A 24,417-nucleotide genomic window follows, 5' to 3' on the forward strand; every position below is an offset into this window, starting at 1 on the left:
AAGGCAATTCACCTAATTGCTGCGGTATTGCAACATCAATAAATTCCTGCTTGGTACATATTTTCTCTCGATACAAAAATGCATCAAAACTTATGAACCGAATTAATATTATTTTTCCACCGTAATTATTCGTATCTTAAAAAGTTTCGAGTATCTACATCAGTGTTTCTCAATCTGATGCATAGATCCCACAGATGAGCAACTTTAAATATTTTTGGGGCAATTAGAAAATTATGTTGCATTAATTCTTTTATTTTTCTCATTAGACGTACTTGTTTGTAGCATAATTTTTCAGAACGTGATCGACTATCGTGCTAAGAATTTTCACCTGAAATGTTGCTCGGTGTCGCGAACAATTTGGAAAATATTCGAACGGGTCAGTTTGTACAAACAGGGGTGTAACGTTTGGATAGAAGGCGTATAGGCTGTTACATCAACCTAACAAGCTTTCTAGATCTAGGAAAAGGGATTTACTGATATTTATCGAGCTAAGAGTTTCGGGAGCACCCTCCATTCTGTCTGCTGCCCTCGTGTCCAGTAAATGTCAATGCTCCCAACCTACCGATACAATCGCGTCTAGGGTGAGTGTATTAGTGGCGCCATGAAAGGGCGGCCGGAAGATGACGTCACCCAGTACCCAAAAAAAAAAGAAAAAGAGAAAACGTAGCACGGTCGTTCGTTAATCATCCTAGGTGGAGGGATACGACGTTCGTATGAATCAAATGCAACCATTCTTCCCAACGAAGAAAACACTCGTAGATCTTTGATTATTAATTCTCCTTTTCGACGAAGCATTGTAAAACAACGAAAATCTACAGGAGGTTTCTCAACAAGCACTATAAAACTTTGAAAATTATCGTAGCCGCCATATTTGTTTAAGTCACGTGACATTAGCGTACTACAAGTCATCGTGAAGAGATAGAGAGTTCAAATTATTGAAATTTATTATCGAAAATATAATACAATGTCGGGCGAAAATTGAAAGTCATGTTTTTCGATCAATTTCCCCTATCCTGTTGAACAATTTTGAATAAAAATCAAAGGCATTCTGATTTCTGAGTCGGATTTTAGGAGAATTTTTTTTAGATTTTATTTCTTGAAAATCCAATCGTCGATTCTATCTTTGTTTAAACAAAATTCGTTCAAAATCGGACTTACTAATTGGCATAATTAATCTAAATAAACGAAGTAGAACGACTGCTTAAAAACTTTTAAACGTAATACATAACTGGCCAATTAATTAGACGCATCGTCCCGAGTAAACGCATTCTCATTCGTTACTCGCGGTTCAAACAACTTGACCCTTCGTTCGCGGTGCTATTAGTTTCTTCGAAGTAACTTGTTTAATTTCCAGGACGAGTATCCTCGCGAATAATTCGTTTCTGCAGCAACGGGAACATTAAAATTTTACTCTCGTGCAAAATCCACAGACGAATAGGCGTCGTTTGAATACTATGTTAACGTATTATAAGTCTTCTAATACTCTAATACTATTTATCTAAAAAATTTTCATCTTTTTTAAAATGGAACTCTGTAATTTCAATTTAACTGTTCGATGCAGTTTTTTAATATCTATTTTTAAAGAAATTTATAGAAATTAAAGAACTATTACTTCTTCTATTTTTATAGAAATGTATAGAAATTAAATATATACTACTACTTCTATTTTTATAAAAATTTATAGAAATTAAAAAAACTGCATCGAACAGTTAAATCGAAATTATAAAGTTCCGTTTGGAAAAAGGATGCAAATTTTTTAGATACATCGATGCATAAAAATGAATAAAACGAAACAATGAACATTAGAGTATCTTTTGTAATTTTTAGGAATAGAGGCACCTTGTATGTTCGAAGACGATTCGACGATTGATTTCGTACGAACAAAGCTTTTTCTATATTGACACTGTAAACGTCCAGGCACACGAAGATGCTAGGAATATTATTACAAGGAATTAATAAACGTTGGGATACCATAACTAGCACACAAGATAAACTTTGAACCTCGAGAAACGTAAGAAGTCGAACGAACGACGACTGCAACGACGCGATCACATAACCGTGACAACGGCCGTCAAAGTGACAATACTCATAGTCGTATAATCGGTTTGCTAAAACCTGCCGGAAAAGGAGAATGGAGAAAATTCCGATCGCGCGAAGGCGATAGAATTGCCAAGAAGAAGAGCTGATAAACATCGAACGATACGAAATTCCGAGCGCGATTGGTGTGTGCCTTTCGAAGGCTAGATTCTCACGTACGTTCACGGAATACTCCTGACGGACAATACAAAATACCAACTACAGAAAACACCGTTACGTTCAACGAATTCGAAATTCTGCGAGCGCGCCGCGTCGATTCGATTTTATAAACGAGTTCACATTCGGTGACTCAACGCGAGAAATGGGATCGTAGGGTTCATATTTCGCCATCAAACCACCGGAAATATTTAATGAACGAAACTAGAATAACTTGGTTAATACTGTTGACCCATTGTTCTAAAAATTAGAACATAATACGCGTCGATTCGTGTTTCTATACATGCGTGAGATATCATTCTTAGACAACGTGAAGAATACATATGTATATTTACAAAATTGCTCGAACCATATACGAAAATTCGGAGTTCCAACGAAATAGTTAACTTTAATTCTGTACATATTACACGAGAAATGAGAAAGATGGAAAATAGAACTTGGAGAAAAGTTACGAAAAATTACAGGAAACAACTTCTTCGATCTTTGTATAGTATGATAGATGGGCCAAGTTCTAGAAATCATGGTAGTTTATCCGACAGGGGACTCACAATTGCACGGTAATTTATGTGAATAAGTTTTCTGCACAATTTCTTTCCGTCGTACTTTTTCTAAACGAGTCATTTCTATATCAATCCACACAGAGAGGGTTGGATAAAGAATTATGATTGCGACGAATAACGAAACGGGTAATTTTTCGTCCCTGGGCAGATCCAGCGATGAAACGAGCGCGAGTAGAGCCGCGGAAACTTTCAAAATGGCCGGATGCTATTATTGCAGGTAGACGGTATGGATCAGGGACGAATAATCGAATATCGACTTGGTGAACATGAGCCTTGGTGACAATAAGTTGTCGCTAGTATTTGCCAGGTGTGTGTGGGCAAATGCGTGTGTGTCACGTATTGACACACAGTCGAAGCATTTCTGTATAGGCGCCGGCACTTCCTGCAGTTAACGACCTCGATTGCATATAAGTGCCTGGTTTAATGATTTCGAAGTAAGGCCGAAGGCCCCGCCTGATAACATCCACTCTCTCCTAGCGAGGTTCACGACACCTATTAAGGCTGTTTCACACGAGCCACTATCGGACGTTAGCTACGATACCATAATGGTACACAGTTGCGGTGTAACAATGGCGTCGCGATAAATGACACGTGCGAGCGACACAAGCGTCACCGTTATACAGTCATCGTTAAGAAATTCTCTTTGCTCGTTCAGCTACGTGACACATCTTTCCTCGTTCCTCTATATAAACCATGAATCTTAACACGTTTAACCCTTTGCACTTCGAATATTTCAATTTTGTTACCAGCAGCTCCCAACGTTTTCAAGAGTTTTCAGATTTACGTTAACCATAGAATAGGGCAATTCGAACGAATAGAGGAACAAACAAATTCAATTAAATATCTGTTTTATTTACGCTATTGCTGTATTTTGCAATTTTCAAGCGTACGATATCTCTTGAAATAATTTCCAGGATGCAATCCTTGGTTTTCTTTCGTACGTTTCACAAAAATAATTGATTTCTTTTCTTCCTCCAAGTATTTTTCTATTTGAACAAACTGCACAATCCTTGTGCTTTCCTTCGGGATGTACGAAAACGAAATTGAATTCTGTTTGTTTGGACTTGAAAAAATGTCGAGTTGCATAGGAGTGCGTAGAGTTAACACGTTGTCTGTCAGACCAAACCCCTCAAATTGTCCACCAAAACGACATTTTGTTTTTAGACAACTGGAAACTATCCATCATTTGTCATTGAACTTATTTTTAACCTTGAGTACTAATTGTTTCAGCACCTTAGAGAAAAATCATGCCACCCATATGTGGATGACGCGGCAGTCAACGTGTTAATCATATTTCTTGGGCATTTGCATTTGTACTAATTCTTTACAAAATGTTAGTATACTCCAAACTCTTAAACTATCAGGTATAGGGCATAAAAGTTTATATACTATTTAGTAGTGATTATAAAACTGCACCAAATAGCATGCTCAATGTTATAAAATTCTACTTTTTTTAAAAGTGCAATTGCACTTTTTAGATGCACCGATGCAACTGCATCCTTTTTTAAAATAAAATTCTATGACTGCGATAACACTATCCGATTTAGTTGTTTAAGCTGTACAAAACATTATTACAGCACTTGTGCCATAAACCTAATAGTTTAAGAGTTATGACAATTTAAAGTAAGATAATTTAGTATACTTTAAAGTGCTACAACTCTTAAACTATTAGGTATAGGACATAAGTGTGTTAACACTCTTTTGTAGAGATTAAAAAACTGCACCGAATAGCATAATCAAAATTATAAAATTCGATTTTTTGTAAAAGTGCAATTGCACTTTTCAGATGCCCCGATGTAATTGCATCTTTTTTTTAAAATGAGACTCCGTGACTGTGATAGCACTATTCGATCTAGTTTTTCAATCTCTACAAAACAGTATTACTGTACTTGTGCCATAAACCTCATAGTTAAAGAGTTATGGCAATTTAAGGCGTATTAAAACACTGTATCGAATAGTGCAATAAAAATTGTGGAGTTCCATGTGGAGAAAGGATACAGTTTCATCGACGCATAAAAATGATTATTCGGTTTTGCGTTATAATATTTTCTGTGTCTCTAACCATTTTAAAAATATAACTTTTCCCAAAAATTCCCAATTTATCTCATTCCAAGATGTCGAAGCAAAATGTACTTACGAAGATTCGAAAGATTCAAACGAAAGTCATTTAGAATTCGGTTCCTTTCGATACTCAGACAAACATACGTGCTCACGATGCTATGATTCCTCGTCATAAAGAATTGATAATATGATCGCGATGCTGTAAACTTGTAACGTAGTTAACGATTCAAGTTTCCAGCCATTTTCGAAACCCCCGTCGCTAGACGCGGCGTTTAGCGTAAACTAGAGAGAATGGACTGGGGTTAGGCGCGGTATACCGGGGTTAATGCGTGCATCGATCGCGTTGTTTGCTGTTAACGGTGACAGTTGCAATTGATTACGTCAAAAGGGCCGGTCTTTTGTCGCGGAAAAAAGGGACAAGCTGCGGTCATTAACGCTAGCTCGTAGACGCAGAAGGTTACCAACGCGCGTCACCACTCTGCGTCTGCGTATATGGATTGCACGTCTATGCGTATGCAGCCGCGTCTAGACGCTAATCAAGGAAGGGCGCGTGTGCGTCGCGTCGCCGACTCGTTTTGCCCCGGACTCCTACGAGCCTGACGTTTGTTGGAAAAACAAGTTTCGGGTCAACGGTATTCAGGAACGATCATTTTCCCACGGATAATTTATCGTTAGACTGCGGATGCTTTGTGCAAATTTATAATTTTATTAATAGAATTAACCCTTTGCACTCCACTGCCGCTGCCATAGCGACAAACATAATACCATAGCTCTGGTTTCATTTACGATAACACAAATTAAATTTAAGAAATGTACGAATAAAATTTAAATTATTTATTTTTTCGGAGAAAAGAATACTTTTTTATTTTCAAAAGTCACAAAATTGCAATTGGTATTGCTCGTTCTTCGAGTGCAAAGGGTTAATGAAACAGGAGCTTTGTAGAGGATTATTCCAACCCCTAGATACAATATTTTTATATTTTTGCATATTAAGTGCATTTTATAATTTTTTGTAATCTATAACAATAAATATACCTTATTTAATATTTAAAGTAATGGTTTACAAAAATATACAATTCGTAAATTTAATTATTTATATCTTTAAAATTATTGACTATCTACAGCTAATATTTACACATTCGCTTTGCAAGACCCTTGCAAGCGTTATGGACGATCGAAGATGATTCACAAATATGCAATTTAGGGTACCAACAGACTTCTGTTGATCCTTGGAATTTGTAAGACATTGTTTTTTAGGATTTCCTATCGGTTCTACTAACAAAGAACACGAGGCAAGTGTTTCTTCGTATCGCGAAAAGACTGAATTCTCTTGAATTTTAATGGGCATCGAAACACTAATATTTTTGAAGCTATCAATTTTGGGGATGTAACGGTCACAGATTGAGCACACGTTGTACGGAGTTATTTCGAACGATAAGCGATTATCGAAGCAAAGAGCAAGACACGGTGTCTCGAAGAAGTTAGGAGTTTCTGGCATGAGCGCGGGGGCAGTCGAGGAAAGAGAAAAAAGGCGCAAAAGCGAAGCTTAGAATGAAAGGGCATGCAGAACGGCGCTGGAGAGGATAAAAAAGACCGGAGAAAACTATGCGAGGGAGGATGAGAGGAAGAGCAGATGTGCTCAACGAGCTGCAGGAGCTCGTTACGTTTCAAGATTTTACGGAACGTCGAGGGCTTGCTTATTTAATCACTATGTTACTTAATAACGATGTTCTGTTCGCGAAGCTTCAGAGACACGCCGATTTTACGAAATTTTTAGTTTTTTCCCTGTCAGTCTGTTCGGAAATAGCGACACATCCTAACATGTGGCGTTCGAACTCGGAGAATCAACGTTTTTCGAAAGCGATTATGTTTGAGAAAATCCAGCGCCACCGATTTCAACATTTTTCGAAACGAACCTTGTAAATTTGACTGCGAAAGGTGTTATAGTTTCTTTGCAAAAAATTCCCAAAGAAAGTTAAGAAAAACGCATTTCGCACTAGTCCCCTCATGAGAGTATTCCCATCCAGATCACAATTTTTTTAATGGTTTCTTAGAATTTTTTTCACTCAGTTTGAACCCATACTTCTAGCTCTACGTTTCAAGAGTATCCACAATTTTTTTCGTACAAAAATATTAAAAATTATAAGAATTACAGTAAAGTCAATTAGAACTTGAGATATAATTTTTGTACGAACTAAATATTTGATACTTTTGAAACGTAGAGTTAAAATATATGGATTCAAACTGTGTTAAAAAGTAACCTTCATTATGTAACAAAAGTTTCTAAGAAACCATTAAAAAATTACCAAAACACGCAGTTAAGGTTTATGCGACAGACACTCGACAGTTTTCGAGATGTTTAACAGTAAAGTACCGTGTTAAACTGTTGCACCGAGTACTGTTCACTGGATTATTTTAACGTTTATTACTCCGTAAAACATAACCTGCTGTGCTTCAGTATCGATAAAGTTTTAAGCACCGTATAAAATAAATATTACACGATTACTTTCGTGCACAACTCCTACTCCAAACAAGTAAATTCGATGTTAATAGGTACCGAGTACAAGAAATCTAGAAACACATGGAATTTATGTTTTCCTTTGAATTATAGTTACAACCAATATTGTAAAAATTACGTTGGAAAAAGTGCTGTTTTAAGATGGTCGTTAAATCATAAAAAATGATTGTAAGAATGAAAAGGCTGCAGTTTGAGGAAAGTATCTGATATTTCAAAGTATACAGGATTGCGGATGCATTTTTCTCGCTTCGGGGATTGGAGAATCGTACGTTAGATCGAGATCTACGGTCGATGACGAGCAGGGAGTCGAAGAATAGCTCTGGATCTCTCTATATTCGATGCGTGCGAAACGACTGGCTTGGCGTAATTAGTAACACATGTGGCGGACATCGAACGAACCACACCCATTGATAGACTGTGCCAGTGGGAGAAAACATTCTCACCATACGATCACACAGAGCCTAAAAAAACCGACACAGATGGTCGAGAAATTGATCATAGAATTAACACGTAATAATCCTTTGTCGATAATAAAATTATTTTTCTAATAACCGTAGACACGGTACCTCGGAAAGAAAGTTAACGCCATAACAAACATTTTACGTTTATTAAAGAAAAATGTGTCGATAGCTTATTTTGAACTGAAAAAAAATAACAATAAAGCAAGGTTTAAAATAGAATATTTGCTCGGACGAACTTTAGAGAGAATTAAATTTTACATAAAAGTGTTTAAATAATAAACATTTTCTCTATTTTAGCTAAATAAAGAAACCTGCGAAAGTTGAAATTAATATGTTTCCAAAAATAATGTTCCGTTCAAATTTTCGATTAAAATGAAATAAATTAATAAACTTTAAAGCGTTACAACTCTTAAATTATCACGTTTATGGCATTAGTGTCTTGATACTCTTTCGCAGAGATTAAAAAACTACAGCGAATAGCGTAATCAAAATTATAAAATTCGATTTTTTGTAAAAGTGCAATTGCATTTTTTAGATGCAACTGCATCCTTTTTAAAAATAAGACTCTATGATTCTGATAGCACTATTCGATTTAATTTTGTATGCTCTACAAAATATTATGACAGCACTTGTGCCATAAACCTATTAGTTCAAGAATTATGACAAATTAAAGTGAAATAATTTAGTATACTTTAAAATGCTGTAACTCTTAAACTATTAGGTATAGGGTACAAGTGCTCTTTTGTCGAAATTAAAAAATTGTACCAAATAGCGTAATCAAAGTTATAAAATTCTATTTCTTTAAAAAATACAATTGCACTTTTTAGATGCACCGATGCAACTGCATCCTTTTTTAAAATGAAACTCTATAATTGCGATAGCACTATTCGATCTAATTTTTCAAGCTCTACAAAACAGTATTACGGTATTTTTGCCTTAAACTTATACTTCAAGAGTTATGGCAATTCAAAGTATATTAAAACACTGTATCGAATAGTGTAATAAAAATTCTAGTGTTCCATGTGCATAGAAATGAATAAAATTGTATTCGGTTTTGCCTTATGATATTTTCTTTGTCTCTAATCATTTTAAACCATAACTTTCCCCAAAAATTCCCAATATATCTTATTCTAAGATGGCAGCGCACCGAGGCACCTTGTTTATCGAACAACCTTTTGACACGAGGGTCGAAGTAACGTTTTTTATGAAGAGAAACATGTTCCTGTTGAAATTCTATACCCGGGGTAAAAGTGCAATCGCATTTTTCAAGATTCATCTAGTTTTTTCTTCGAATGAAACTCGTTGTCTGAATTTTCGCGTGCTCGGGTTTGAAAGTGTGTGTTGTACCGAGCAGTGTGGATTTAATGTTCGCAGCTTACACATATCTCGGGCGATGCGGGGGCGCCAGGACTGTGCACGTGGCATTATTTTATGCGTGTGTCACAAACAGAAAGGCGGTTTGCGGCTGTGTGGCGGGATGACGAAGAACCACGGTCGATTCCGCGTGCGAAAGTCGCGTATATTGACTGCGTGCTTTCAGACGTGGCGCCTGCGTCCTCACAACCCTCCTTTCGTGTCAAGCGATTCGCTTCTTTCCCCGGAAACAACCCCCAGTCGAAATTCTTGCCTTCCCAACCTACATCCAGCCACGGATCCCTTTCTTCGCGTTTCGATCCCTTTCTCCACGTCGTATTTCTTCCAGCCTCGTTTACAATTTTCATTTTTCGCCACCCTCGTGCGACGAACGTCTTCGCAATATCGTGACAAAACGGCAGAAATTTGCTCGTAAACCAAATTTCAACGCTATCACGCGTAACTTTGTCATTTTTTAAGCCATTTTATGTTTCCCTTTTCGTTCGTGTCAGCGACTTGTTGCACTATATTTGAGACACGGAGCTTTCACCAGTGGATATTCCGGAATTGTTATATTATAAGTTTAAAAAAAAAAGTATATTAACGAATCGTATGAATGGTAGTCAAAATTTGGACGTGGGAATTTGACGATCGATGGATCATCATCAGTGGGACAGACCGTGATCGATCGAAGAAGTGTTGTCACCGGAGAAATAATATTAGTTCGTGCCGAGTTTTCTGAACTTGTCCTTCTCATTTGTCTATATATTATTTAAATAAATGCATTGTCCATCAATTTGTCTAGACAGTGAAATTCGTTATAAAGAAATACAAAATTCATTCATTTACACCTCTACTATGTATCTAATAGTTTTGAATAATATTCGAGTAATTAACTACTTCACAAATGATTCAGAAATTACTTGACACTGAATCATTATTTTATCAATCTATCGAATTAAAGGCAATCACACGTACGGAATGATGCATACAGAAAAGGAATACATGACGCTGGAAATTTTAAATGCGATCGTGCTTTGTTCGAAACATATGTATATTGATATTATATTTCAATTTTTCTCGCGAGATGGAACGATGACGACCGAGGAACTTCACTAGAATAATCTGTATTATGACAATTAAATATGACGAAGGATTCATTTGCTGCCACCCAGAACAGTTTTACTTAAAATGATGTAAAAATAGTAGAACAATTAGGCGGTGAAAACAAGTGTGAAATATATTCTTCTTGTAATTGATTTCTATATTAAGCAAACGATTTATTTATTAATATTAAGAGAATCGAATAATTTCTGTTGAAAAGAATGTTTCCGAGAAGTTGTTCGATTTTCCGCGAAACCTAAGAATAAGAGAGTTACTAGAGACGACAGAGTGAATATTGAATGCTTTCTGAGAAGAGATCTCTGCTTTACAGATGAATAATGATGCGTATTCATGAGGTTAGGATCTTCGGGCACCAAGACGATGCGTAGTTTGTCTTAGGAAGAAGGAAATCATACATTTCACGGTAAAGCGAAACCCCAATTGATGCAACCTCTATAAACGCGCGCGAACCTCGTTCGTTGCATCGTGTCGACTAATGGAAGGGATATCCGCGTATAAGGACTTTTAAGTCATTTTTTCATAAAGATTCTTTAATTATAGATTCGTAACATTGTTCTACTATAATTTTTAACGAACAGCAAAGAATTTTTCTTTCAAATTATAAAAATCTTGAAAATATCAGTATTACAGTTACGCTCGGTACTGTAGAAATTTTCATTCGCGATCTAAAAATTCTCAATTAATTTCGAACGAACAGTAAAATGAATTTTTAGGAAAATTTAGGTTTCCCTAAATCAGGCTAGAGCCCTCGCGAAGCATGGTTTCCAGGAGGTTCCACGAACAATCGTAAGAGCTGTTCGTGAAATAATTAATTGGCGACTTCGGTGACACCGGTTTAAATTATGACGCCTCTGGCCAGATCTAGGTACCATCTTTTTCTTTATTCCGCATAATCCGGATTACTCGGTGGATTACAGACCACGGTGAAATATCGCGCCAGGGACGTCTATACTTTTCAAAATTAATCGATCAACAGTTTTCTCCGCCAAAACGCCTACAGTGTTTTTTCAAAAATCGCTCAAAAACCAGCTATTGGAAAAGCAACTATTAAACTTGAATGTTAAACATTGTTCGAAGAAGATCGATTTGCTCAAATAGTTCACGAACACAACGTAATTTTGTTAAAGTTGCATCAATAAAACGTGGTTTATTTGTAAAAATGAAACGTGTGTCGTACAACCACAGAAATGTAAATCATTGAAAACATCTGTTTATCATCTTTATTTACTATAAACAAACAAGGATCCGCTGTTCCTTTTTTGGATTCAAAACATTTATAGTAAATAAAGATGATAAACAGATGTTTTTAGTGATTTACGTTTCTATGGCTGTAGGGGCACACGTTTCATTTTTACAAATAAACCACGTTTTATTGATATAACTTTAACAAATTTGTTAACGAGCATCCTTCCTACAATTTTGGAGCTTTCTTCTCGACTATGTTATCTGCTTATTTGTACGTAACCAGCCAGCTGTGGCGACCTCTTTTCAGAACAGGCACTTGTTTATTTTATGTTGTTCCTACCTCTAAAGATTCTAAACATATTGAAATTTACGATAATTTAGTTTTCGCTAAAATTACAATTTAAATAGCAAATGCTAACAAACTTTAAAATACCGCCACTTTCTTATGACGGATATAATCCTCAAAACACAGCCGACTGATTGAACAATAAATTGTTCCGTAACATTTTTGAATTAACAGGAAAAAAAACAGTAATTGCTCGTGACTCGATCCGATAATTAACCCGTGTGACGGATGAACAAGTCAAGGCTGCGAAAGCTCGCAGAATTCATTGACTCACCACTTTGTCGTCCGCGTAGATGGCCGAGGATCGCGATGCTCCTGTCGCCAACGCAGAGAAGACCACCGTCAGCACCGTCTGAACAAGCACCATCATCTTGCGATCACGTGTATATAATTTCGTCGCGACGAAACCGAAAAAAAATCACTGCTGCTTTTCACTTGCTCTATGAACGGTCCCCGAAACCACTAGAGGAACCAGAGTCCACCTAACGCGATTCGAAAAGGCACCACAACCGATCCGGACCACCGGTGTCCGCGACGAGACGAAAACCTCACACGCGTTAGTGTCGCGGTATTCGTTGCAACGAACGTAAACGCGACCGGAAGAATCTCATGTCGAATCGCGAGACTAAATTGGCGACACGATTTCCGTGGAGAACCGTAGAAGCGAAATAAAATAAAACGTCGGAGCGGAATCGAACGACGACCTTCCTAGGAGGCCTACGGCTTACTCAGTACCACTGAACAACTTTTGTTTTTTTATTTCCTTCCCTTCCCCGCTAAGACGTTGTAACGTTCCCCCTTCTCCCTCGTTTGATCCGCGACGTCGACTCACGCTTCTTCCGCTCTCGTTTCCTTCGCGCGAACCTGCCGAATTCCGTCGATTCACCGCTTCTTCGACGCCGACGCCGGTGTCGACGGGCGTCGTACTCTCTTCCGTGTTCGGACTTCTCAGCGGCTGCCACGTCCATCCGCCGACCTACGACAATTTACACCATCGTTAACCCCGCTTTCCCCTCTGATACGTCGCAAAACATCAATAATTGACAGGAAATATAAACAAACAGCTGAGAAGGGCCCTCACATGACGCATTAACCCTTGAGTGGACTCTCGGTCCGACAACTGAATTATTTTACTTAACGTTGATTTTTACCAAATTGGTAAATGGAAATCGACTTTCCTTCGAAGCATTTAATAAATAATAAACTATTGGAGGATTGCAGAAATTTTCAAATAGTTACATTGACATACGGGGTGTTCGGCCACCTTTTGGGAAAAATTTTAATGAGATTCTAGAGGCCAAAATAAGACGAAATTCACGAATACCGATTTGTTGATTGAAGCTTCGTTAAGAAGTTATTAACAAAATTATTAATAAAATTTGTCCATCTACACGAATGTTTTTCTCGAAAGTGAGTAGGATTTCGGGGGTATATGTATCCATGAAAAATGATTGTAATTGACACCTGCAACTAAAAATAATTTTTATAGAACGATTTGAAATTTTTTAATTTCGCCAAAAGGCACCTACCCGAATTTTTTTCTCGAAAGTGAGTAGGATTTCAGGGGTATGTGTATTCACCAAAAATTATTGTAATTGACCCTTGCAACCAAAAATATTTTTCCCAGAACAATTTGAAATTTTTTTTCGCCGAAAAATTTTCCGGATCGGTACGAAACTTTAAACGTTAATAACTTTTTAACGAAGCCTCAATCAACAAAGTGGTATTTTTGAACGCCCTGGATTGAGAGCCATAGTGGTGTAAGTCACATTTTAGCTATTTCGCGTAAAATGATACTTTGCGTTCGTTGTTAAAAAAAACATCCAGACACATATTAAAGTTACAAAAACACTTGTGCAAGCTCAGAAACGTGTTATAAAATGTCTGTATAGAAAAATTGCAGGATGTTTAAATTCTGGAGTGAATTTACATAGTAAGAAATCGTTACCGCAAACTTTCCATTTAATTTTCCAACGCGAAGATCCTGGTATCACAATTTATTCGATGGAAGACAATTTCATCTTCTCGTTCCGTCGTAACCAGTGACTCGTACGAGATAATAATCAAACATCGAGGCTTCAAAGGTTTAACAGGGTCGGTCATCTCGGGGATAATCCGACGGGCGCAAAGCATTACAATCAGTAAGCTGGAAAAACGTCACGGATCCAACCAATGGACCGAAGGAAAGCCTGAAGAGGGACGACACAGCGTAGATGCGGATCAATGAAATGTAAATGTAAGCGAGGAGTAGCAAGAACCGTCAAAGAAAAACGGAAGCCTCCCGTAGGACACACCGGATACCGGAAGATAATCAAACTCGACCAAAGGAATGAGAATCGTTATCTCCAGGAACGTGCCAACGCGGGTTGACCTCGTTCTTTGCGCCGATAACCGGAATTCTTTCCTCTCTAATGTGGTACATTGCCTTTAGAAAATCCATACCGTGGACCATAATTTTCTCGAATAAATTTCGCCTATTTAATCCCTGCTGAGGTCTCTTCCGGCCCATTTTTCTCCTGTTCCATCTTTTTATTACTTTTTAGTATAATAAAATGTTCCTCGTCGGGTAATAATTAAAACAGTTACACTTGTGATCTTTCTACATTTTTTATATTTAGTTTTCTCTGATTCAATATCTATTTCTATTTCTGAAAAGACGGATGAATGTCACTTATGCGAAAAGCTCCATATTTGGGACATTTTTGTTCAGAAGACCTATGCAGTTGAACGAGGAGGGAATAATTTAAACTAATTTCTATTGCCTAGAGTCATAAATAATTGTCGAGAGTTACAAAACCGCTAGATCCAATTATTGAATAGAATTTCTACCAATTTCTTTGGTTATTGCTCCTTGCCAACGGTTGATTTGTTGTTAAGGCGTGGGCGGAAATCATTGGCGATCGTTCTCGATCGAGCCATTTTTTTTCATAGCTGGAAGATCGACGAGCGAATTTTATGCGGAGTTTTTAAGAAACGAGACCAGTGAGTCATTCAAGGGAGACGTCCCGCCTGAGAGTGTGCGTCATGTGAGACCGAGGAAAACTGGGAATATCCAAGAATACTTATTTTCAGAAAAATAAGGATTCAAGTTCTAAAGTCCATAGCAGACACGGCTCAAAATATTCTAACACGCTATCTAGTACCAACAGTTCCCAAAACTTAAATTCTTAAACTTAATTTATCATAAAATAGTAATAATTTAATAACGTCTCTCCCAAAGGAAAACATAGTTCTTGGGCCAGAGAGAGAACTTACTTTTCAAATCGGCGATCGGTAGGACAATCGTCGAGTCGTGGAAAAGCCCTTGCGCATTTCCGGTCGGGCGCAACGTGGCTGCAGTATGGCACTGCGGAATGCCATGATCGTCGTTCCTGTAATCCCTAGACGATTCAAGGACAATCGGAGAATCTCGGGCACGTTCGGATTTCCGGTGCGTTCGATGGTCACGTTCCGCTGGTGGTCCCCGTCTTTCCGCCTCTTTCCGCCCCTCCAGGCCCTTTATTCCCCCCTCTCTTTCCCACGGGGCTCCCTCGAATTAACCTTAGCCAACCCACGGCTTCTGCGCGCCTCTCGCCAGCCTGTTCCGATTTCTCCCGATCGGTCGACGATGTGGATCCCCTAGAAAATTTTCGCAACGTCTCTGGGGGAGGGGAAAAAAGTGCCATTATTAGTGGGAGGGGGAACATAACCTATTTTCTCTTAAGTATACCGACAGAAATTCCTTTGTTTTTCAATACTAGTAAGTAATCTATGAACAATAAATTGCCCATTAACCGTTAAACATTTTTAAATAGGCATAAACACTATACATATACATATACATATATGTACAGGGTTTTCGACCACCCCTGGGAAAAATTTTAATACTAATTTGTTGATGGAGGATTCGTTAAAAAGTTATTAACGTTTAAAGTTCCGCCCGTACTGAATTTTGTTCTCGAAAATGCGCAGGATTTCGGGGGTATGTCTATTCACCAAAAATGATTGTAATTCACCCCCGCAACCGATAATAATTTTTCCAGAACGATTTAAAATTTTTTTCTTCGTCGAAAAATTTAGGCACCTAATTAGATTTTCGGTAAGGAATTTTTTTCTCGAAAGTGCATTGGATTTCGGGGGTATGTATAATGACCCAATGATTGTAATTGATCTCCGCAACCGAAAATAATTTTTTTAGAACGATTTGAAATTTTTGAATTTAATTGTTAATAACTTTTTAACGAAGCCTCAAATTAAAAATTGATATTCTTGATTTTCGTCTTATTTTGGCCTCTACAATCTCCCATTAAAATTTTTCCCAGAGGTGGTCGAAAACCTTGTATGTATATCCTAATTAATTAAAAGAAAACCCACATTGTGATGCAACTGTTAACACAATGAATGTCAATAAAAATATGTGTTCTCAATCAGTAACCCCTTGAAAACCTTTCAGAGAATTTGCGTGGAAATATGTCAATAACGAACTTGGATAATAATTAACTGCTTGAAGTAATAAATATCGTTTTGGTCCACTGTCAATTTCGTTAATTAGTTGTTTCTAGGAGCGCTCTGAGTATTATGGTACCTTTGACGACCACGGATAGTAAATACAATTAGTATAAACAGACTACATAAATGTAAACACCGTTGACCTTCGTACATTATATCGCTGTGACCCGACTGACCTCTTCGCATTTCGTACTTTTAATAAACTTTCGAAACGATATACGTATACATATGTACAATTTAGGCTACGTTTAAAATAAATACTATATTTCTTAGAAGTTGCATAAACGCAACCTTTTGTCAGAAATAAACTACTGCTCGGCTCGTTGAATGTGTCTGACGATAATCGAATCGCCCAAACTAGAATGTTTATAATAAAGACGAATTATCCAACACGAGAAATCGTTCCAGGAGAAATTGTCGTCCCCGTATGAAAAGATTCTTTGTTTCGCGAGCTTGGTTTTGCTTGGAACTCGATAAGAGGCAACGATTACAACCGCAGGAAATTACAATAAAAAAAATCGAAGCGTACTGGAATGAATGAATCACATATGCTCTCGATTCATTGAAACTATTAACACGCGAAATTTATTCTCGCCCCCCCCCCAATGGTTGATCGTTTCCCCCAAAGCATTTACAATTAATTATTTATCCAGTACATCGGATCGAAAGAAAATTTCGTACGTATTCGGCCAAGTATCTGTAATTTTGTCTTTTCTAATAATCGAGACTTTCCTAAACCACTCGATAATTGAATTTTAATACGAATTAAGATCGGAAATGAATAAATATGCGATGTATTAAGTAAGCGCGACGGTGGTATTGCGGCAACACGACGTGTAACGGCAACACCGCGAACACACTCGTGAAAAATTCCATCGAAATAACAACGAAACGTCCCTGTCCTAAAAATATAAAAGGCTCTCGAGAACGTTCAAGCGGCCGGAACAATTATAAATGCACAAAGTAAACAAATTTCTAGAAGGAGCAGTCGCACGAGTTTTTGGTCGGTAAGAGTGGCTAAGCCCTCTGTCACATCGAAGTGGAAGCACGTGCTCCACAAAGGACACAAAGCTCTCTCGCAACCATCGAATAGCTACACACGGGCAAGAAGCACGAGCAGGCGCGCGTGTCCGGCACGTTTCAATCCCATTAAAGCTGAAACCTTTCGTAATTCGAGCCGAGGGAACTCGTTCTCGGTAACAATTACCCCGTTGACATACGCGACACACACAATCACGCAGATTCGAAGCGAGGACAGAGTCCAATGATCCATCGTACGAAATCCTGGCCCACGTTCTAACCACACTTATTCGACGATGTCACTGAATCTCATATTCGATTCGACCGAGGATGATTAATTGCAATGAATATCATTCGATTCTTACCAGACGAACGGAATCCCCAGTTCAGGCGAGTTTCACGAACGAGCACGACGAATGATAGCATTCACGGGCGTTGAACGATTATGACAGCGGCGAACGAGACGGAAAAACAATGTGCACCGTGGCGAGAGACGACGCGAAAAACCCACACGCGTACGGTGCGCCGCGTGCCGCGCGACTGACGTCGCTTTCCTTCGAGGACCCACCATATACCCCCACCCCAACCGTTTATGTTGTCTCCTGCTCGCTCGCTCCTCCACCTTTCCCTTTCTCCAATGGGAAACCGTACTCGAAACGGACTACTACACGTCCAACTTTGATTATTAAAAAAAACAGTTTAAGGGGGAATTCTCCTGTAACAGTATTAAAAATAAAGTTTCCTTTTTAATTTTTTTCGTAAAGAATTAAAAGTTGTACTAGACTTGTAGAAGCGTGAATAGACACCTCTAAACTATACGAAAATTTTTTTAGTTTATTTTTAATTATCTTTTATTAAATAGTAGTTAAGTATATTACTACTATTTAATGTTGTTGGAATAAAAATGTTCTTAAAACCGGTCGCTTTGATACCGAACCTATTTTAAACAAAAGATAAAGAATTATTTTCTATCGGAGATTACGGTCGTAACACTTTGAATTTAGAGTAAGATCGCATGGAAAATGCTGTTGCACTTGCAACGACAATTCTTGTACGAATATCTTACTTATCTGACAAAGATTATTATGTTATGAGGTCCTTGCAACATAATAACCTCAGATAAGTAAGATATTCGTACAAGAATTTATATTAATTCATTTATAATCGCAAGTCTAATTATAAAAAATCAAGATATTCAATTAAATTGCACTTGGAAAAGACAAAATTATTCTTCAAGTATGCAGAAAAATGACAAAAAACTGCTGCTTTTATCCCATATTTTACTGTGACGAATTTTAGAATCCATACTTACATTTATAAAACCCATAAATATTATGCGTTTGCAATTTATGTTGAATTAACGTAACGATATGAATATATTGCCGAATTAAAAAAGGAACGTATTTTAATGTAATCTGCAATTAATTTCCGTAAATCTAGCGCTAAGGAAAGTATGAAAGCATAATCATTATTTAATATCTGGCTTGCTCGAACAAATCGCTTAGTTATTGAACAGCTATCAATAATTTAAATTAATGAGAGAAGTTTGCTGGGTGTTAACGAGCAACCGTTACCGAGATCTCGACGAAAGGACTCGATAAACGAAATTTTTTAGTGGAGCATCCATTTCAAGACAGTTTCACGATCGTCCCGTTTCAGCAATGGCGTTCTAGTGCCTAGTCACGGTCCAGGCGTTGTATTTCCGGCAGAACACCCACTCGTCTTTAGCAGGATGAATTCATCGCGTATCTCTTGGCCTAACGTACTTTTATCTCGCGGGAAACGGCTGGTCATTGGCCCACGTTACTCTTCTCTGATATTGATCCAACAATCACTGTCTTTCAGTCGGTCGTTCATGAAACATTCATTTATTGTTTGCCTTTCCATTCTCCACCGCGGCGCAACGATTGTGCTTTCCGTTAATCCGCCGCGATCAAACGGATCTGCTCCATTTTACTTCGACTTTTTTCCCCTATAAAAATAAACTCCCTGCTTGCGATTTCCTCGAGCTCTCTTCGGTTCTTCTTCTTAATAAGTGTCTTCGAATCAGAGAATTCCAAATGTAATACTAACGAAAGTTTCGATACCATCAAAATTCGAATATACAAAGTGGCCCTCCATAATTTCCAAAGTATGCATTTTTGAATAAAACAGTTGTATAAAAATGTTGCATGGTTCGAAGGAGTACGCTATGCAGTGCATTTATTTTTGTATATGTATTCGAAAGTACTGATTTTTGGCCAAAGCTCTTGTAGAATAAACTTGCTTGAATATACTTGATCTCTGGTATTTATCTGGCATCAGAGAATTCCAAATGTAATGCTTACGAAAATTTCGGTGCCATTAAAATTCGAATATACAAAGTGGTCTACGCGACTTGTGCGCCTCGATCATTTTCAAAGTATGCTTTGCTCGAAACAAATTTTGTGTAAAAAAGTTTCAGGGAGTACACTATGCAGTGTATTTATTTTTTTGATATATGTATTCGAAAGTACTGCTTTTTTACCAAAGTACTTGTAGAATAAACTTGCTTGCTATACTTAATCCCGTCTCTGGTTTTTTTTTGGAGGAATCTAAAAGACAGAAAAACAGATTTGTATACTCTGAAGGGGAAAGTTTCGTTACTTTCGCCATTTTTTTTTATTTATAATGTCGCGATATGGAAAGTGGAACGTACGAAATACTTGTTTGCCAACGCACGAAGGCACGAATGTGCAAGTTCCTAGACGGGAACGTCTTCGTGAGTAATCGTAGAAACAAACACGACTCAACAAGTGTAAAGCGAGATGAGAGGAATCGTGCGAACGGCAAGTACAAATATAGTAATAAGGTCAAAGCTGCTTATAAACGTTTTTAGTAGCGTGGACTGGGCGTTCAATTTGTGACATAATCTCTTCGTGCACAAACTTTATCCCCATTGAGTCCAATGATCTATAATCTGTAATATCGTTCGTGGTTGATTTCAAGAACTTTCTACAACTTAAAAATTCGAGGACAACTTTGAAGAATCGTACTTACATAGGGAAGAACTACCTTAGGATCTTACAATTATCTTAAAAATTGTATATCTTTCCGTAATGATTCTTGTTTTGTAACTGTGTTGTTATGGATATTTAACACTTAATTTGAAGCAGCTAGAAAACTTGTAAGATTAATATACAACCAATCGATGGAACAAAATACATAGGAGGTACTGATCGACGCTAAGAGTTACTGTAATAAAATTTTTTCGAATTATTTAAACTCGAATTAAATAGATCGTTTATTTTTTTCTGTTATATTGTCCCATTCTTAGCATTTCTCCCCTATTATAGCGTAGAATATATAATGGAGTACTTGATACCTTCGGTATTGCTCGTGCTTGGTTCCTTAATACGATATTATTACGAGGTAATCGCGTTTATGAACGATGGCGGATTACATGCCCGGCGAAATTGGGGATATAATACTATTATTGGTAGAATGTAGTCAACATTATTGCACAAACTCGATTATATCCCCTAAGTCACGGAGTGTTTCGAATTATAAAAGTAACTACAAATTAATATCTTATTAAGTCTACAAATTAATTCTCGGTCCTTATCACCTATAACATTTATTCAAATTAAACTTATTTCCCAGTGAATCGATGTCATAAAGTAGCCAAGGAACACCAACTTTAGAACTATAATACTCGACTCTACAACAAAAGTAACTTTAAAAAAAAGGGACCCTGTATGTTTATTGCATTTCAATTAATGAGTTGGGTATTAAGAGAAGATATTGTATTCTATGACTTTCAACGAAGATAAGCAACATACATTTGTATGATAAACGAAATTCCAGTAAATTATGGTATTTTTTATAGAAATTCCGTCTTAATTATTATCTTTCAAGTTCATCCACGTCCTCTCACAATTTTGCCAGCAAGCTGCACGACCGAAAGTCTCGATTGGCCTAAACCCGAACTTTCACGATATAAAAACATCAGAGTGCGTCACACTTGCTTATCGCGGCCGATCTAAACAAAGAGACAGATAAAAACATTGATACAGAAGTATCAAAGTGATTCACAGGCGACGCGCACGCCGGAAGCCACTGATTGTTTCGAAGGATGGTGACCTCTTCCTGTCTGCCGAGGGTCACTCGCCTTTTTGCCAATCAAGAACCCTCCGTCGTCGCAAATTAGGCGAAACTTCCCACAAACCGAAACTCGCTGAATCCTGAAAACACGACCGTCGACTGTTCCGAGACCAGGGCTGTGTTTCGTTCCCCCGAACGAAAAATAAAACTATATTTATTCGTAAACAAGTTTCTGACCTAGAATCAATATAAAAAATCCACCAATGAATTCTAATTCACAAACGAATTTACAAATTAAACGTAAACGCTAAAATGGCCTCTTAACGTGTTTGAAAACCAGCGAAGAAGCAACAAATCGATAAATTGTTCCGGAAGTCTGCTGTATTATACATTTCTATTACACATACGCGGACTCATACAAGGTTTAGAACTGTATCTCTTTATTTTGAGCAAAGTTAGGAAGAAAAGATGAATGACAAAAATTTTTAAAGCCTTTAGGAAACGTGATCCTTCGGAATTCAATTTATAAAGTTTCGTGTCAGTGGCACGAGCCGAAGAATAGTTGAAAACAACGGTCAAAGATAATCTTTATCTAATGTTCGGTGAATAAGCAGAGAAATCGAGTGTATCGCATTCGATAATAATTTATCGTTCGTGCAACACTAGAGAAGTTTCGCTTATGAATTTAATTTCGATACCTCGAATAAAACAATGTTTCAATTACAATCGCAATGTCGCGATTGATGTTCTCTACACAGTGACAAACTTTGTCAAAGCGTTGAACAGAGAATTTATATTAAATTTGATGATATAAAAAAAATTCTATTCTTACCGATGGTAACGTGCTGGGCGTACAGTTTGCGTCATTATCTATCAGTGTTCTTCAAAGGCTATATTCGATGAAAGCCTCGATCACAGACGAGGTATACAAGTATAATATAATCGCAGACGAGGTATACGAGTAGATCTTACATCCAATCTATTTTTTCGTCTCATTTTTATGGGACTCTAGAGCCCCATTACCATTTTCGTGTCACTCGCAACATTACCAACAGATTACAGAAATGAACACAAGAGGAAGTGAGACAGAAAATGAAATTCCAGAAATTATATTGTTTTTTGACGGAATGAAAACTCTACGGTTCAGAATTGGGCATCGATCAATTAATTTCATTGGAAATATAAAATCGTTAAATATGGCTTTTAGGCTTCATCACAGTTTCTGTCAACTATTTTTCTTGAAGTAGTACCACAGACGAGATATGCACAGGTGGTAGTACCACAGACGAGGCATACGAGTAGACCTTTCACCTAATGTATTTTTTCGGCCCATTTTTCAGGGGCTCTAGAGCCCCATTACCATTTCCGTGTCACTCGCAACGTTACCAACAGATTTAGGAATGAACACAGCAGGAAGTGAGACAGAAAATGAAATTACAGAAGTTTTATTATTTTTTAACGGAATGAAAGCTGTACGGTCCAGAGTTGGGCATCAATCGATTAATTTCATTGGAGTAACCAATCGATTAAGGTTATTTAAAGATTTCAAGATTATTAAAATACCAAAGGATGTGCCTCATTGACAACTACACTGAAAATCCTCTATTTTTTATTTTAAATTGTAATACATCATTTATTTAAAAAATAACTCGGTATGGCAGTCAGATTGGGTCATCAAAATCCATAAGGTGAATACCTCGTCTGTGCTTTTCACCTTATGGACTTTCGCGGCCGAATCTGACTGCCATACCGACCTACAAATTCGGAGCTGATTTTAGCGGCCTCTTCTCATGGATGGCGGTCAGTTGAGAAACTATTTATTGAATTAGCATTCATGGGCAGACAGCTGTAGAGTAGGCGTAATTACATGTGAGTTGACTATGGAAGGGATTAAAATTCATTTTTGAATCTATTGGTAACGTTGCCAATGACACGAAAATGGTAATGGAGTTTCGAGACCCCATAAAAATGGGTCAAAAAAATCCATTGGGTGAAAGACCTACCTGTACACCTCGTCTGTGACAATACTCTTGAATCTTTAATGAATCAATGAGAATCAAAACTAACCTAGTGAAGAAGTTCTATATTTATGATGATCTATGCAAAGCGGATCACAGCCAATTTGCTAATATTATTCAGTTTTTAATTAATAATTGCATTACCCAGCTAAGAGTGATACGATTATTAATTAAACGCGAAATAGTATTATCCTGGTCTCACTACGTGGAGGTTGCTGGAGACCCGCCCTAACCGATTCCCAACCACCCTCCATTAAGAAAGATCTGTGACCAACAATCGTTGGTCGAAGAAGAAACAAACGAAAGTGCAACCAACGAAGGAAACAACCAACGAAAGAGTTTTTTGAGAAAGAATTTGCCTCTAAATTCTCATCAACAAAACAGAGAAATGGACCAAAATATTGCCTGCCTGATATAATGATTAATATAGGGAACCAAATTCCTGCCTAACTATAAATCTAAATTCGTTTACATCCTACCTATCTAATCATCTAACAAAATACATAGAAAATGTATGCTTCCTTGTTGTTCCTTCGACAAAGATTTCCTGAAACATACTGTTACATTCTACCTAAGTATAAATCTAAATTATTAAAACATAAACTAAGCAATCTGAAACAAAATACATGAAATACATTATTTTGTCTTCTATCTTCTATTTATCCCACGATGATTTCCTGAAACACAAACAAAGCAATATCAAACAAAATTGTAACAATTCTTAATTGTTACTTCTATAAATCTAAAACTTCCATAGGAATATGCTCTGTAACAGAAACTTGTTTAATAGATTAGTAAGAGAACAAACAAAAATTTGACAATACAGACAAGTGCAGTGACAAAGTAAAAATAGTACATAGTATACGAGGTTACTTTGACTCTAAAATGTATTCGTCGCAAAATATCTTCTTGCACGTCAATCTAATGATATATTTTAATAAGTAAAGAAAGACTTCGATATCGAAGA

The 24,417-nt window shown here is 37.2% G+C and overlaps 1 protein-coding gene across 1 annotated transcript in view; it reads right to left on the minus strand.

Moving 5' to 3' along the window:
* The window catches only part of LOC122402161 (matrix metalloproteinase-2), a 159,264-nt gene extending 146,626 nt beyond the window's left edge, over nt 1-12,638 (minus strand). The window contains exon 1 of the mRNA XM_043404752.1: nt 12,137-12,638. Within this exon, the coding sequence (XP_043260687.1) occupies nt 12,137-12,232 (96 nt within the window). The 5' untranslated portion in view covers nt 12,233-12,638. The remainder of the gene's footprint in view (nt 1-12,136) is intronic.
* Between the last annotated feature and the right edge of the window lie 11,779 nt (nt 12,639-24,417).

This window comes from Colletes gigas, unplaced genomic scaffold (assembly GCF_013123115.1).
Source record: "Colletes gigas isolate AHSC1104 unplaced genomic scaffold, ASM1312311v1 Colletes_gigas_Sc00033, whole genome shotgun sequence".
Classification (NCBI taxonomy): domain Eukaryota; kingdom Metazoa; phylum Arthropoda; class Insecta; order Hymenoptera; family Colletidae; genus Colletes; species Colletes gigas.